Source organism: Malania oleifera, chromosome 13, assembly GCF_029873635.1.
Source record: "Malania oleifera isolate guangnan ecotype guangnan chromosome 13, ASM2987363v1, whole genome shotgun sequence".
Classification (NCBI taxonomy): domain Eukaryota; kingdom Viridiplantae; phylum Streptophyta; class Magnoliopsida; order Santalales; family Ximeniaceae; genus Malania; species Malania oleifera.
Window position 1 is genome coordinate 52784606 of NC_080429.1, and position 17373 is coordinate 52801978.

The window sequence follows — 17373 nt, forward strand, 5'->3', positions numbered from 1 at the left end:
CGATAGAAATGACAGCAGCGAAGAATGGAGTTCAGCGGTATTTTTTGATTTTTGATCAAGCGAGTATTCATCGAAAAAAAATGAGAAGAGAGGGAGAGAGAGATGGAGAGCAATAGAGAAATCTAGGGGCACCTGCGCGGCTCTCTCTGCCTAAATTTAGAATAGGATGCTTCCTGAAGCTTTTCAGCTTTAGGAAGCTTTACTATTTTATATGTATTTTATATTATAACTTATATTATATTATATTAATATATTATACTATATTATTTTAATAATAATAATTTATTTATTTATTTTAATTAATTATTTAATTTTTAATATTTTTTTAATAATTAATTTATTTTATTTTATTTTTGAGAATCACTCCACTAATATTCTATATTCCTTTTTGGGGTTATTACACGTTTTACTTCCTTTGTCAGATCTAAAATTTTCAAGGATACTTCATGTGATACCACCGCCTTATCCCTAGGGTCATTTCTAGTTGAATAGCCCTAAGCCATGTTCTACAAGATCATTTTTTTGTTGTAAGATCATGCTAAACATGTCTTCCACCTCTCCGTAAAAAAGTTAGAAATTGGTTTAAAGGCATAATTTGTGGCAAATTGTCTAGTGGTGGGAAGTAAATCGATTGGGGCGATTGATCCCAACAATGGTTTCAAACTCAAATTACGTTATGCAACCATGATTGAGTTTTAAAAAGAAATTCTTCCAAGTTCCTTATAGGTGGCGCCAACTATTGCTGTTAAAATTTGTTCGAGAGAATTTGGATCAATCACAACTTTAATCACTTGCTAAGAATAAAAGAAAAACGACTTTGAGGACCCAAAGTGTACTCCACGGATTACCTCGAGGCCAAAATTAGTAATTTTGAAAGGATTTTATGTTCGCAATAGTAAAAATATGGATGAAAATGAGATAATATAACATGTCTTCCCTTTCTTTAGGGGTTCTTTTTATAGGCATTTAAAATATCCTCGATATCCCCTATTGATTTTCCTACTGATGGATTGTAGGGATTACATTTCGAATAGATTACTAGGGAGTAAAGATTAGTGTATCAACTCCCTGATTTAATTAACGAACATTACCTTCTTTCTGTTAATCTCTCGATATATTTTTTATTTTTAGTCTTATATTAGTTAATGTCGAGTTTAATACTAGAGTCACTTATAGGTTATATTAATAATAATTATTATAATAATTTTTACTATTAAAAAAGGGATTCCCTTTTTTGACCTAGTTTTTAACATTTTTAAAATATCCCTACAACTATCCATAAAGATTTCCGAAAACTCCTATAACTATTCATGTATAATTTTAAGAATAAAAGTACTCACCTCCCTGAAACTGAACAACCCTTATAATTTTTGAAATCAATGTCATTATTTTTTTTTATCAAATCTCAAGAAAAGCCCGAATTATTTATAAATATTCTAAAAAAATATCTCTAATCATCCATAATTTTTTAAAAATAATATTTTCTAATATATTTATTTTGTTATAATTATTATCACAAGGCAAGCCGAAATTAAAATTGAAGAGACCGATTAGCAAAACAGGAGCGCCAAACAGAAACTATAGACAATCGTCACGAATCTGAATCGTTAAACGTCATCCCGTGACAGCCGTCGGATCTAGGGCATCTAAGCCTCGGCAAGGGTTTTATGTTTTTTAACTTGCCATTTCGGACCAAGTGACTTCCTCCGTTTCAGCCTCTACCTAGAGAGAGAGAGAGAGAGAGAGAGAGGTTGAAGATGGTTCAGCGTCTAACGTATCGCAAGCGTCATAGCTATGCGACCAAATCGAACCAGCATAGGGTCGTCAAAACCCCTGGTAAATATTTTTGTTTGTTGATCTTCCAAAATCCTTGCTTCAATCAAACCTCCATTCCTTCGGTGGGCTGGTCTCTCAATTATATTACACTTGAAAAATGGCATCAGATCTATGTCTTTTGGTGTTAAATGTATCATTTTGATCATAATGCGGTTCATTTCACCTTAATGTTACACTTATTTTAGATGTGTTTTATTTATTTATATTTTTTGAGGAATGAATTTTGATATTTTATTTTCCTCCCAAAAGAAGAAGAATACTGTTGTTGATATTGTTTTTGCTTTGTTTTTCTCTTGAAAATGGCAGAATTTCAAATAAGTTGTTGGACATGTTAGTTTCAGTTGAGTGCAGTGTGGCCATATGCGGCATTAAATTTTGAAAAGTCTAAAACTTGAGCTTTCTTTTCTTTTATTTGTATTCAATGGATCACTGTGTTTTTTATAATAAGCGTTATTGTGTTGTTGATGTTGCATTTTTGACATTTTGCTGTATTTGCGCCAAGTAGTTTTGCTTCTTGGTTAATTATCAAAAAGGTAGTTTCACTTATTAAGTTGAATCCGATTGAATTATAGGTGGAAAGCTTGTATACCAGAGCACTAAGAAAAGAGCAAGTGGCCCTAAGTGCCCTGTTACTGGAAAGAGAATCCAAGGAGTATGTCTTAATGTTTTTCTTCTCTCTCATAAATCATTATGATATTTCTTTCATTTTTTATTTATCTCTTAGAATCATTATGCTTTCTTGTTTGATTCAACCTTTTAGAATCATGCTTAATATTTATTTGAGGATTCACCATTTTGAAAATATTTTTTGATAAGCCATTTATGTGGTTTTTATTCGATCTGTCTATTTGGTGAATCATAATTAGATGTCTAAAGTGATGACCTTGGGAAATTAATGTGTCGCAAATTTGTAGTCTTTTTATAATAAAATCTTTCCCATATTATCTGTAGGATGCACTGTAATAGGTGTAATTTAGTTATTAATATTTAGGTTGACAGAAAAGAACATGTCTGTGGTAAAATTTGTGGGCCAATATATAACTTGACCATTGACATCTGTATAATGTGAACATTTGTTACTTGTAGTGAGGCCAGAATCTCCATAGGCAATTTTTTCTAAGAAAATGATATTGCTTTTGTTAGTTGATGTGTTGTCGTTAGGTGGAAAACTGGGGATTGATTGTATTAAAAAACATCTAGTATTGTGAAGTACATTTATATCTCACATGTATAGGTCATCTTAGCATTGTCTTGAGCATTTATCTTAAATTTGCTTTATGGTTGGTGCTTGTAGGGGAGAGAATGGGAAAGGTTTTGAAAGAAAGGAAGTGTGAGTGGAGGGAAGGAAAGGGTATTTTGGTTGTCTTCCTCTTGTTTGAATTTCTTAATAAAGCATAGATAAGGAGGGAGAGTAATTGTTGGAGTTTCTCTCTCCTTCATTTGCAGGCTCCCAAGTTTGGACACCTTCTATTTTAAGCATTTTAGCAGGGAGTCAAAAGGAATGGTGAGCCCCACAATGACATTGCTCTCCTAATATATGAAACTCCCAAAAAGTGGTTTTACTAAACCCTTTATTCCTTTCATTTCTCCTCTCCTGAGCAGACTCTTAGTGTCTTATATTCTTCGAAAACAGCAAGCTAACAAAGTAAGTTACAAAACCCCAGCCTCTTGGTAGGCATGGTGGTGTAGGAGTTATTTAAAAGGAAAATGAATTGGAATCATTTTTAAAAACTAATGCTCTGATTCGTTCATGTTCTGCTTTTTGATATGTGCTACTTCCTAAGATGGTTTATTCCAGAACAATGTCATATAGAATGCTGAATGTCCTGGTTCATGATCAGGATAGTGGTACGACACATGCTCTAAAATGTGGAATGTTAGTTTTATACTTTAGATATTTTAATGAAAAATATGTAATGGCACTAGTATGTTTTGTAGTGACACTAATATATTTTGGGGTTTATGTTTAAGTGTTTCAAAATCTAGGAAATGATTTTATTTTGTGAAATAGATTAATAGTGTCTGAAAGTAGAATTATAAGGAAATAATTCTCCGCTTTTGAACAAACAAAAAATGTTATATAAACATATTGAATTAAAACTTTGGATTAGTATTTAGTGTTCCAAACTAAAATATACCACTTTTTTGGAACGTTCACACCAATATATGGTTCTATAGGATATTTGTGTTTTCTGATAATTCATAACTATATTCCAGAATCATGAAGCCTCTAATAGAACATGTACACTATGATTGTTGAAGTGGAATTGGCCAAGGAATGAAATCAAGGCAGTGATGGATTGGGGAGAAAAAAAATTGATGTTTGAGTGGGATTACCATGTTTGTGTATACATGCGATCTGACTACCAGAATGAAATAGAAAGCTTCTACTCTGAAAATATCCTTGAACCAGGAAGTTATTAACTTAAACCCATTTTTTTTATGCTAAAAAATCTAAAATAAAAAATTTTAAATTTAGTGAACTTTTGATTATGAGATTGATTGAAAATTGTTGTTGTCATGGATGTGGGTGCACCCATGGCAGACAAACTCCTTTTTTTCCTTTGACTAAAATGAAGACCTCAATCATAGATTGATCTAAAACATTGCTGTAATTTATATATCCAAAGAAGGTGGTCGCCATAGATCTGAAAATTGCTCTAATTTAGGTCTGGCTCTATGGTTGAATTCTTTGTGTCAAATTCTGCTTTATTCTGGATCCTTCCTCATGGTCAAATTTCTCAATTGTTCTTCCTTTTGCTTTTGGACTTGTATTATTCTTCTCCTTGTGTCCATGGTCACCATAAGACTTTGCTTTTAATTCTTTTGAAATGTCAAAGCTCAAGAGAGGGAAAGGAGAAAAAGTAAAGTCCCACATGGGATGTGGTCTTGTGTTGGGTATGAGATCATGGCTTTCCATGATTGTCATTGTTTGAGTTTTACCTTGTTGGTGACTCTCCAAGGTGCCAGTTTTTGCTGTCATGAATCCTCACGTGTTCAAGTTCCAGAAATTACACCCGATATTGGCAGTGAGGAAAGAGAGGTGGAGAAGAGAGAGGAAGGGAAGTAGATAAAGGCTAGATTTGAAATAAATAAAATATATAATGTTATTTTGGTCTATATAAAGATGAGAAAGGTGAGGTGATTTCCATTGGTTGGAGGTGGAATCACCAATTCCCTTAAATTAATTGAATGAGCATTCCACTTGGATTGCAATTTTCCCTAATTTACTCAAACTAGACAAAATAATGGTATTCTAGGTCTGGATTTTGATCCATTCTGGTGCTAATTCTTCAAATAAAATGCTAAATACAATTGAGAGACATTGCAGAGCTACATAGCTCTGGAAAAATTTCTCCTTGGTGTTTTTTGGTTTATAATCTATATAATATGGTATTTGTTCTTTGTTATAATTGGTGGTGCTGCTTTATATCTTTTGGTTGTTGAAATTTGTTCATGTGAATTTGTGTTTCGTTGGGAACATGATTATCTAACTGGCCTCACATATACGAGCTGATTTGAATTGATTTTTAAGCTTTTCACTTTTGGTTCTTTGGTTGTACCAGTTTATTGGATGCTTTATTTAAAATTCTCATGTTTGATCTGTTCATAGATCTAGGATTTTGAGACATGTGATGGCACTGTTTATATGTTAGAGACTCTGATTGTCTGGTCCTTATTGCCTAAATCTAGCACGGAACTTTTTTCTAATTCTGAACAAGATACTCATTGTTACTGAACAGTTAATTGTGATAAATTGTCACTTGGGTTACAAAATTTACACATCACCCCAAATGGGTGATTGACACATGGATTTATGATGTGGGCCATTTGGCACAACTAGGTCAAACATCATTCGATCCAAATGATCCATTGGATGCTACATCCAGGCAAGGGTTGGGAAGATGTCTTGTTCAATGTATCATTTTCATGGGTCAGAACACTTGAATTGAGAGAATACCTTAATGACAAGGTTTATGAGTACACATATCTAAATTTTTATCGTCGTCCCTCCAGCTTCATGTGCCATGTATATTGCTTCCTAATTTACAAATTGCCCTACATTGTGTCCATTTTACAACCAGGGCCTTACAGAATTTTTAAAACGTAAGAACCAAATTATAACTGAGGGCAGACTTTTGGGGATGAAATTATGTTTGACCCAATAGAATATTTTGGTGATAGCATATCTGGTTTGCTTTGATTTGATTCTGGTTTTTGTGGATAGTGCATGGCTCTCCTTTATGTTTCCTAATGCCAACTCTACTCACAGATTCCTCACTTGAGGCCTGCTGAATACAAGAGGTCTAGATTATCCAGGAACAGGAGGACAGTAAACCGAGCCTACGGGGGTGTACTGTCTGGAGGTGCTGTTAGAGAGAGGTTGGTATTCCTGTTCCACTTCCTGGAAAAGGATAAAAATTTTCCTAATTTTTTTTTCCTTATATTGTCTGTTTAAATCAAGATTTCCTTTGGGAAAGGGAAGGAAAGGAAACAAGAAAATTCATTTTCCATTGTTTTTTCTTTGTATATTTAGTTCTAATAAAAAATGAACATTATTCTATTATGATTAAAAATTAAGAAAAATCAAATGTTAATGATGTATAAAATCAAAGTGGGGTGTGTGTGTGTGTATATATATATATATATATGTATATATAATTTTTTCTTAGTTTCTTTGATTATCAAACATGAAAAATTCAATTCCTTTATATTTTTCTTTCCCTAATACTTTTCAAGTTTCAAGTGAAACCTTGAGAGTTTGCTGGAGTTTCAATAACAGTAGTTTTTTTGTGGCTGTTCTTTGTTTTGTTTTCTTGTAGGATCATCCGGGCTTTCTTGGTAGAAGAGCAGAAGATAGTGAAAAAGGTTTTGAAGATCCACAAGGCCAAGGAAAAACAAGCCTCAAAGAGCAGCTAAAATGAAAATGGAGAAGCTACATGCTTTCTTTTACTTGAATTTTATGAAAAAAATTTTGGCTGACAATGATTAATGTGCTTATTATAATTGTGAGGTGTTTGTCTTTAGATTTCAATGAGCTTTAATTTGGTTTCAACTTTCTATCAGGAGCATTGTTGTTGGATTCTAAACGTTTGCATACATTGGATGGATATATCGTCCCATTGTTTTGATTGTTTAGCATCTTTTTGTGTCCATCAAGGGATCTTGTTCATTTATCTTTGGATTACGCATCGGGTATCCACGCGTCCGTTTTACAGTTCACGTGATTAATCCTGCGCCCCTTGAAGTTGATCCCATAATTTCAAAGGGAGGGTAAATTTAGGAGTTCAGGGACGGAAATGAGGGATCTTGTTCATTGTTTTGGTGTTATTTGGTGTGAGCAATATTTTTAGTACCACAAATCCTCGTTGACAGTTAATAGTATGATGATGTATGGGAGCAAATCAGTGTTGGTAGTGCTTTCTAAAACTAAGGACGTCGTCTAATTAATTTAGTCTTTCTCATCCCTTGGAAGGGTTCTTTGTTGGTGATATTAGCATATAAAATGTTGGCAAATGACTTATGGTGAGGAGAAAAGATAATTCAATTATTTTTGTAACTAGAATATTGAATGCAAGTCTTTCTCAATTTTGGTTAAACCCTTCAACAAAAAATCAAAATCTAGAATCCCAAATACGACTTAATGGTAAATAGAAGGATGATACTTGAATGCAGAGGATGTTCTGAAACATTTTATTTTTTTCACTGTAAAAATTATCACGAGGAGTGAAAAAAAGATTGTGTTTGGAAACATGGGTTTGAATTTGAATTTATAGGAATTTAGATAAAATTTAATAATTTCTAGTAGTTCGTTTTGTTTAAATTCAAACATTGGATGTTAAATTAAATTTAGATGTAAACTTTCTAAGGGCCTATTTAGAACTTGAAAATTATGGAGGAAAAGAAGGGAAAGCATATAGGTATTTACTTTTATATTAAGTTATCAAACAATGTAAGAGGGAACATAAAATATAGGGTAAAATCTACCAACACTCCTGAGTTTTCTGAAAATGGCACTCCACCCTCCTGTGTTTTGGAAAACTATTAGCGCTGCGCCCCACCTCTCGGGAGGTTTAAACTTAGCGACAAATGAACCTTCCTTTAGTTTACCGTTAGTCAACCATTAAGTATATATATAAAAAAATGAATAAAATGATAATTTTATCCTTTTCTATTCACTTGTGATAAGATAACTTAAGAAAATGACATTAATTTAATAAATTAAGTTGAAAAAATTGTTCATTTAAGTAGAATATATTCTCAAAATTGGACTTGTAAAAGAATTGGACACCTAGTTCTCAAGTTAACAAGTCTTACCAGCTCGAGTCAACTAGTTGACATAAGCATGACAATATAATTAAATTATTATTTAAAGAATTAAAAATATATGTAAACTAAATAATCTAATAATTCAAAAAAAATACTTAAAAATTTTATTGTTCCAAAATTTGTTATATTCCATTTACAATTCAACTTAAATGACTAAATATATCTTTAAAATTAAATTATAGTTTAAAAATCAACTCATATCAACCGGTTGGTCAAATTGCCACTTGTTTTCCATGTTGAGTTGAATCTCATATTTAATAATATATCAACATGGATAAAATATAAATAGATTGGTGAATTGATTAGATCAAATGTCAATCAATTAATATAAATTTGAGTGCACTTTATCTATTTAGTACTCATATTTTACATAGTGAACAACTAGCATTCAAGTTTATAATTCTAATTTACGAAATATGAATTTTGAAATTTTAGTTTATGTTTTTTTTTTAGCATAATGTTTGATAGGTAATTTTGATTTATGAAATATGAATTTTTAAATTTTAGTTTGTATTTTTTAACATTATATTTGATAGGTTACTTGAATTTAAAAATATCGAATTATGTTTTATTTGTTTTATGATGTGTTTATGTTGACCTTATTAGTCATATCCCGGTTTTGATAATGATAAATACTTTTTGTATTTAATCTCTATCAAGTTTGTGTGCAAGTCCATATTAGCAGATCACTTGATGGCACATGAAGACTCAAAATCTAAAGACCCAGAAGATTTCTTTTTGTTCTAATTTATATTTATATTCTTTCGGGTCTGTAATATCTACTTAAGTCAAGGTTTGTAATAATTGATGCATATCATGCATATAGGAACCATAAGCTCAAGACCTTAGAAAGACCTTAGGGATCACCCTTCGGTTGACCTTCCCGATGCCAGGTTTTTAGGCGTACTCTCAAAGACCTTAGAATGACGTTAAGTCCTTACACATACACATAAGATGTCCTCATAATCACTTATAATATCAGGAGAATAATTGAAGTGAAAATGGACTTATAGGTAAAAATTATAAGGCTTCGGGCGACCGAACCCTTGACAAGTCAACTTGTTGACTTTGGTTTCGGACAACCGAACCATTTTAAACGTAGAGTCCATGGGCAACCAAACCTTATTTTTAACTTTTCCCACCAACTCGACAGCTTGAACTTCACGTTCAAAATTGCCTCGAGCTACCGAATACATGGTTTTGGCAGACCAAACTCAGGACCAGGCACTCGAATCGTGGACAGTGTGAGAATTGCCTTGGTTTAACAAACCGAACCCATACTCAGGTGACCGAACTTTAAAAATTAACTTTTTTCATTGTCTCTATTCGGGCGACCGAACCGTGGTTCAACCACTCGGAACTCTCGAGTTGTTTTATATTTTTACTGTAATTAAGATGGTTAAACAGGGTTAATTTCCTTGAATGGTTTTAAAACAATTTAATAATTCCCTTGGTGTCCCCTAATGGTCATAATTTGTGTCTTACCTATATATATGAGTTCATTTGCACAAATTAAGAGAGATTAACAAAAATGATTAAGCAAAAACTTTCTCAAATTTTCAAATCCTATTTTGCTCATACTACTCTCATACACTCTCATACACCTATTCCTTCGATTATCCAAGATTTGTGAGAGTGCTTTGAGTGTTTTTATTCCACTCAAATTTTCTTAAAACTCTCATTGTGTTATTTGTTGATTGATTTTGATATTGAGAGTTAAACATAAGTTTTCCCACTGATTTAATCTAATAAATCTTGTGTGGAAAAAACTTAGTGGCTTGTGGGTTTTTGAATTGATATTACAAGATACCTTATCCCATATTTTTGTGTGTAAAAATATTTTATAAGCTTAATTTTAAACAACTTTTGTGCTTATTACATTAAGAAAATATTGTTGAGTTTGTTAGCATCTTTGAAATACTAATCTAACATTGAAATTTGGTATATTTGGTTTTCAAAGAATAGCTTGTTTGAATACTCTTGTGCATATTTGAGATTATACATTATATTGAGTGTTGTTTGCACATATACACCCTTGAACTTATAGTTCTTACATTATTGGTGTGCATTGATTATACTGTGCTAAATTGTAGTACATAGTCTGCTTAGGTAAGAAATATTTGTTTGTACGCAAATTTTTATATCCTTTGTATTCCAGTCGTGGACTTGAAGGGGGAGATTAGTTTTGTTGAATAGTCTCGGATTGACTTAGACCCGGTTAGAAAAGTTAGGTGCACCATCCTGATAAGGTACGGTTGTAGGTTGAGGTCAGCCCCGTTAATTGACCTGATTGTAACCGGTGCCACTCCACCCGTTAAGTGAGCATTAGTGAAATCCTCGGGCTTGCGAACTAGAAGAGAGGACGTAGGTAGTATTGGCCGAACCGCGATAACATATCGTGTGTGCATTTTATTTTTCCATAATTTATTTATTGCACCTATATGTAATATTGTGAATGCCGCGCATGATTTAATTTCCCTACATTTTATTTATCTGCGCATTTGAAACTGTATAGACAGATCATAAGTTGCAAATATACTGCTGCTATTTAGTTTAACTTAAGAAAAAGTTTAAAATTCCTATTCACTTCCCTCTTCGGAATACACCAAAGTTAACAGTTTAGTCATTAAATTTTTATAGAATTACATCTAACAGACATTTTGTAAATATTATAATTACTAGGCATTTGTTATGATTTATTAGTAATTTTCAATATATATATTTAAAATTTTTTAAAATAAAAATAAAATTATTTTGTTCAATTCAAGAATCGGTTAGGTTTCCAATTCATTTATTCAGTTTTCCTGATATTACAGTAGCCAATTTTTTAATTTAATTTATTTAAGTCAATATCATTTTATTTTTATAATATATATATATTAAAAATTTTGATATAACAATAAAATTATTTTTTCATACTTATGTCAATTAATTGATTCAAAGCGACTGGACAAAAAACTCTTCAATTAGAGAATCAGTTAAGTTTCCAATTCAGTTATTTAGTTTTCAAGAAATTACACTAGCCAATATTTTCAATTTAATTTATTTAAGTCAATATTATTTTAACATATTATCTTATTAAATGTAAAAAATTATTTTTTAACATGTATTTAATAGTCGACTAACAGTCAATTAGCGGAAGGTTCATGTTGTCAATAAATTTAAACTTCTGGAGGTTTTCTGGTAGTTTTCAAAAACACAAGAAGTGAAGTGTCATATTTGAAAAACTCAGAGGGTGTTGTTGGATTTTCACCACAAATATATCAATAAATTTTATGATTTTTTTACACATGACTAACATATAATTTTTCTTAATTTTTAATAATATTAGATCAAATTTTTATTTTTTTAGTATTATTTGATGTAGGGAGAAAATATAATAAAAATGTATTTTCTTCTTAATTTTTTTTTTTTGTACACAAAATCCTTCATCTAAATAGGCAAATACATTTAGATAGGAAGGGAAATTGCTCTCCTTATGAATGGATGTGTGAACTACAAAAATGTTGGAATAAAATTTAAATTTGAATTTGCAGAGATTTAAATAAACTTTAATAATCTGTTTTAGTTAATTTTATTTAAATTTATACGAATTTAAAGTTAAAACTAAGTGAAGTTTTCAATGTAAATTTTGATGTTTTGTGATTTATCCTAATTGATAATTTTGTTTCCCTTGAAATCTTTATTAACTTATTAAGAACCTATTTAGAAATATAGAGGAAAGAAAAAGAAAATATACATGAATTTACTTTTTTGTTTAATTATCAAACAGAATAAGAGGGAAAATAAAAGATATAGAAAATCAGTCAATACAAATTTGGTTTTGTACACATGACTAACATTTAATTTTTTTTTTATTTTTCAATAATATTAGATCAAAATTATATTTTTTAATACTATTTGATGTAGAGAAAAATATAATATAAAATTTATTTTCCTACTTTCATTTTTTTTTTCACACAAAATCCTTAATCCAAATAGCCAAACACATTTAGGTAGGAGGAGAAATTAAGTTCTCCTTATGAATGGATGTGTGAATTACAAAAATATCTTCCATTTAATATGTAGGTAATTTTAATAAGCCACTATATTCATAAATAATTTCTAATGACCGCCTTTTTTTTTTTTTTTTTTATTACATAGGAACTCTAGCCACCAATGAGTCATTCGGACCCCCTGGTGCAGTACCAAACTTACGGATTAGCGTCTTCAGCCCCCAAGTCTCGCTGATTAGGGTAAAGTCCGGAATGCAGACACGGCTTCTGTGCATCAGTTAGACGTTAGGCTAACCCGACCCCCGGAACGCATCTCCATTACCATCCACGGTCCCCGCTGGCTCACGGAGAACTCTCACCATTTACGGTCCCTATTGACGCACATAGTAAAACTCTCACCATCCACAGGTACCGCTGGTTCCGTGAGTATATCTACTTGGAATTAAACTCTCGATACTTATTCTTACTTGCTGATGTTTTTCTATCGCGCCATACCCATGGGGGCAATGACCGCCCATTTTAACTTCTTCAATGATGTAATGTCACGTTTTCTCTTAATAAATCATACATTTAAATAGAGCTATTATATATATATATATATATATATATATATATATATATTTGTCAAATTAAGTTCTCCAATACAACTCTTTTAATGAAGAAAATTTAGAACACGAAATTATAAATTGAGTGCGTTTAAATAAAGAAACGAGTAAGGAAAAATTTGATCTCATTGAGCATTTGGGAAATGAGAAGAAATGTAATCATGAAGTACTGTGTTATATTTTTAGAGGCATTTAACAAGACATCTAAAAATTAAAAATTGGAAGATCTATAATTTTGATGTAATTCAATATTAAGTATGAGGTTTATTAAATAGGACTAGTTTGTTGTGTTTTCATCTGTTAAAAACTTAACCTCTATAAAGAGTTTGTTAAGTGTGAATAAATAGGACCTGGAAATATTATAGATAAAAATGTTATGTATTATACAACAATTAATACATAAATAGTTTATATATATATATATATATATGTATGTATGTATGTATGTATGATGGTCGAGATCTGTTCACTAGATTTTTTTTAAAATTTTTTTCATGATTATAAAAATATCATCTTATTTTTTTATTTTTAATTGCATCTTAAATACAATTAAAATATATTTCCAAATTTATCAACTATTAGAAAATAAAAAGACAAGATGCTATTTTATAATTATTTAATAAAAAATTGTATCTCTAAATGAATATAATTTCTCACAATTGAACACGTTCATGACGTTTTTCAATTTTTCTATGTAAAATCTTAGAAAAAAAATGACTTATGATAATTAAAAAAAGGTGTTCTCACCAAACTGCATACATCCGGAAATTTTTCAAAAGAAATCTTTATCGGATGATGTCAAGAATGGGATTCGAACCCATGCCCTTTCGGACCAGTACCTGAAACTGGCGCCTTAGACCAACTCGGCCATCTTGACACTTTGTCTAGTGTTCTATTTTCAAATATGACTAATGAATTTGCTGATTATCGGTCCTCATTTCCGCGCTTTTTGAAGCCGTCTGTTGATGCTGTTTCTCCTTTCTATATGAACTCAAATGAGTTCTCTCATCCTTCAAAATATCGAAACAAAAATCTCTGTCTCAGCTCGCAGATTCGTCTCTTTCCTCGCCACCAATGTCGAAAACCCATCAAGTTTTCGCGGCATCCGTGAAACGGAAACCAATTTCTCTCCTTTTGATCCTTTTCAGTTCTTCAATATCTCTACCATGTCAGGAATGTGCACTCTCAGAAATACCAAAATTATACATGCTTATTTACTCAAATCACTTTTGTTATATTCTGATATCTTTGTTGCGAATTCCTTACTGGATTGTTATTGCAAATCTTTTGCCATGGTTGATGCACATAACCTGTTTGATGAAATTGCTCACCCAAATCTTATTTCTTGGAATATCATGATTTCGGGTTACAAGCAAAACTCTTTCTTCGAAGAGTGCTGGAAGATTTTTTGTAAGTTGCGTTCTCTGGGCTACAATCCTAACCAATTCACGTATGGGAGCGTTCTTTCCGCGTGTTCTGCCTTGCAGGATCCAATGTTTGGTAAGTTCGTTTATTCACTCACAATAAAAAATGGGTTGTTTTCAAATGGTTATGTGAGGACTGGTATGATAGATTTGTTTGCGAAAAATTGCAGCTTCGAGGATGCTTTGAGGGTGTTCAGTGACGTTTTATGTGAAAATGTAGTTTGCTGGAATGCAATTATTTCTGGGGCTGTTAGAAATGGGGAGAATTGGGTCGCCTTGGATCTTTTCTGCCGAATGTGTCGCAAGCCTTTGGTGCCAAATATTTACACATTTTCCAGCATTCTAACGGCTTGTGCCATGCTTGAAGAACTTGAGATTGGAAAAGGGGTTCAAGGGTGGGTTATTAAATGCGGTGCAGGGGAAGATGTTTTTGTGGGAACAGCTATTGTTGATTTTTATGCCAAATGTAGAGAGATGGGTGAAGCTGTTAATAAATTCTTGAGCATGCCAATACGAAATGTAGTATCATGGACTGCCATTATTTCTGGTTTTGTTCAGAATGATGATTCTGCTTTTGCACTCCAATTTTTCAAAGAAATGAGAAATACAGGGGATGAAATAAACAGCCACACGGTTACTAGTGTACTTGCTGGTTGTGCTACACTAACTATGGGCAAGGAGGCAATTCAACTCCACTCATGGACAATCAAAACTGGGTTCTATATGGATTCAGTCGTAAAGGCTTCTTTGATCAATGTGTATTCAAAAATCGGAAAAGTTGATATATCTGAGACAGTTTTTAGAGAGATGGAAAGTTTGAAAAACCCAAATACTTGGGCTGTAATGATTTCTGCTTTTGCTCAGAACCAGAGTTGTCAAAAGGCAGTCAAACTGTTTCAAAGAATGACTCGGGAGGGTCTGAGACCTGATCGGTTTTGTAGTTCTAGTCTTTTGAGTGTTGTAGACTGCTTATATTTGGGGAGGCAGATCCACTGCTATAATATTAAAACTGGTCTAGTTTTTGATGTTTCTGTGGGCTGTTCTCTCCTGACAATGTATTCAAAATGTGGTAATTTAGAGGAATCTTATGACATCTTTGAACAAATTCTTGACAAGGACAGTGTTTCATGGTCATCAATGATTGCTGGCCTTGTAGAAAATGGCTATGCAGATCGGGCGCTTCAGTTGTTCAGAGAGATGCTCTTTGAAGAAATTATACCTGATCGAGTGACTTATAATGCAGTTTTAAATGCATGTTCTGCTCTTTATTGCTTGCATAAAGGAAAGGAGGTTCATGGTCATGCTGTTCGTACAGGATATGGCTATGAGGTACTTGTTGGCAGTGCAGTTGTACATATGTACTCAAAATGTGGTGTCTCTAATCTAGCAAGAAGGGTGTTTGACATGCTGCCCCAGAAGGATCAAGTTTGTTGCTCTTCCTTGGTTTCAGGATATGCCCAAAATGGCCACATTGAAGAGGCACTCGTGGTGTTCCATGAAATGTTGATGGCTAATTTTTGTATCGACTCTTTCACAGTTTCGTCTGTACTTGGGGCTGTCGCCACATTGAATAGACCAGATATTGGTATCCAATTGCATGCTTGCACCACAAAATTGGGCTTAAGTTCAGAAGTTTCTGTTGGTAGTTCACTTGTTATGATGTATTCAAAATGTGGAAGCATTGACAACTGTTGCAAAATTTTTGATCAAATTGAAAAACCTGATGTGATTGGATGGACTGCTATGATTGTGAGCTATGCTCAACACGGTAGAGGAGCTGATGCTTTAAGAGCTTATGAGCTTATGAGGGAGAAAGGAATAAAACCTGATTCGGTAACTTTTGTTGGCATTTTATCTGCCTGCAGCCATAGTGGTTTGGTTGAAGAAGGCTATTTTCATCTGGATTCAATGACCAGAGACTATGGAATTGAGCCTGGTAATCGTCACTACGCTTGTATGGTTGATCTTCTTGGTCGCTCTGGGAGACTAGAAGAGGCTGAAAGGTTTGTTAACAATATGCCTATCAAGCCGGACGCTTTAGTATGGGGAACAGTACTTGCCGCGTGCAAAGTACATGGGAATGTTGAGCTTGGAAGGCTAGCTGCAGAAAAGGTTATCGAGTTGGAGCCATGTGATGCTGGACCTTACGTCTCCCTATCTAACATATGTGCAAATGTGGGTCAGTGGGAACAGGTCTTGGAAATCAGAAGCATGATGAAGGGAACTGGGGTGGTTAAGGAACCTGGATGGAGTTCGGTCTGAGGTGCAGGGTGGAGTAGTTGGTAAATTTTCCAAACTAAGATTTTGATCTTCTGGTACATGCACACTTGCATTAATAAAGGCGGCAGATGACAAAACGGTAGAGCATAATAGCTTAAAAGGATAGATTTATTTTCCATGACTTCATGTACTGTTTCTTTCTTGGCCAGTTTCTAGTTTTTGTCTCATTTTGGTAGGCAGAGTTTCCAACACTATAAATCAGGCTTCATATTTTTATTTTTATTTCAATAATAGGCATTTGGCGCCTACAAATATCCACTTTATCCGAATTTATAACTGTAATAGCCGAATAGCGATTGTTGGTATATAAAATTTTCATCCAGTATATGAATTTGATTAAGTGTAGCACTCGCTTTCTAAATCCCTGCTACCACTTTCAATGTCTAGGAATATATATATATATATATATATATATATATATATATATATATATATATATATCCGTCGGTGAATTGGCAGATTTGAAAGCTGACTAGGTGTGAATATGATGGAGCAAGCAACTGGAAAGGCAGGGAGAGAGGCTCACAAAAGTGTATTATGAATAATAATATGCCAAGAATGATAATTCAGTAGTAATTCAATTTAGCACATTAACATAACGTCTTCGTAATATATTAGCTCAAAGAGGGATAATACAAAGGAAAAGTAATACAATACAAAACTGGAGCAAGAGAAAAAAACTACCTTGTAAATTTGCTTAATCTGTAGCATCCACTTTTGATGTCAAAGATAATACAAGAAACAATAGGGTCAACATTTACAAATGTGATGGCATTCCTTAGCTTCAGATGCGTTTGATTTAGCCCATGCCAGCTTGTTTGTAACTGCATAACCGAGGGAAGACAGCTAAACAAGATTCTCATCCCAATTTGAATAATTTCTTGAAGCTTTTAGACCTGTTTG

The 17373-nt window shown here is 32.8% G+C and overlaps 2 protein-coding genes and 1 non-coding gene across 3 annotated transcripts; 2 read left to right on the plus strand and 1 right to left on the minus strand.

Annotated features, from left to right (window-relative positions):
* Positions 1-1517: 1517 nt before the first annotated feature.
* On the plus strand, positions 1518-6978 carry LOC131146911 (large ribosomal subunit protein eL34). The gene is made up of 4 exons (XM_058096756.1): positions 1518-1836; positions 2409-2488; positions 6110-6219; positions 6660-6978. Exons 1-4 carry the CDS (start codon positions 1758-1760, stop codon positions 6754-6756), a joined length of 366 nt encoding a protein of 121 aa, XP_057952739.1. The 5' UTR covers positions 1518-1757; the 3' UTR covers positions 6757-6978.
* A 6584-nt stretch (positions 6979-13562) lies between these two features.
* Positions 13563-13643, minus strand: TRNAL-CAG (transfer RNA leucine (anticodon CAG)). The gene has a single exon. It is a non-coding gene; the product is annotated as a tRNA-Leu (tRNA).
* A 90-nt stretch (positions 13644-13733) lies between these two features.
* Positions 13734-16810, plus strand: LOC131146320 (pentatricopeptide repeat-containing protein At1g74600, chloroplastic). Its single transcript, XM_058095862.1, has one exon. The coding sequence runs from the start codon at positions 13762-13764 to the stop codon at positions 16450-16452; it is 2691 nt and encodes an 896-aa protein (XP_057951845.1). The 5' UTR covers positions 13734-13761; the 3' UTR covers positions 16453-16810.
* Positions 16811-17373: the final 563 nt, after the last annotated feature.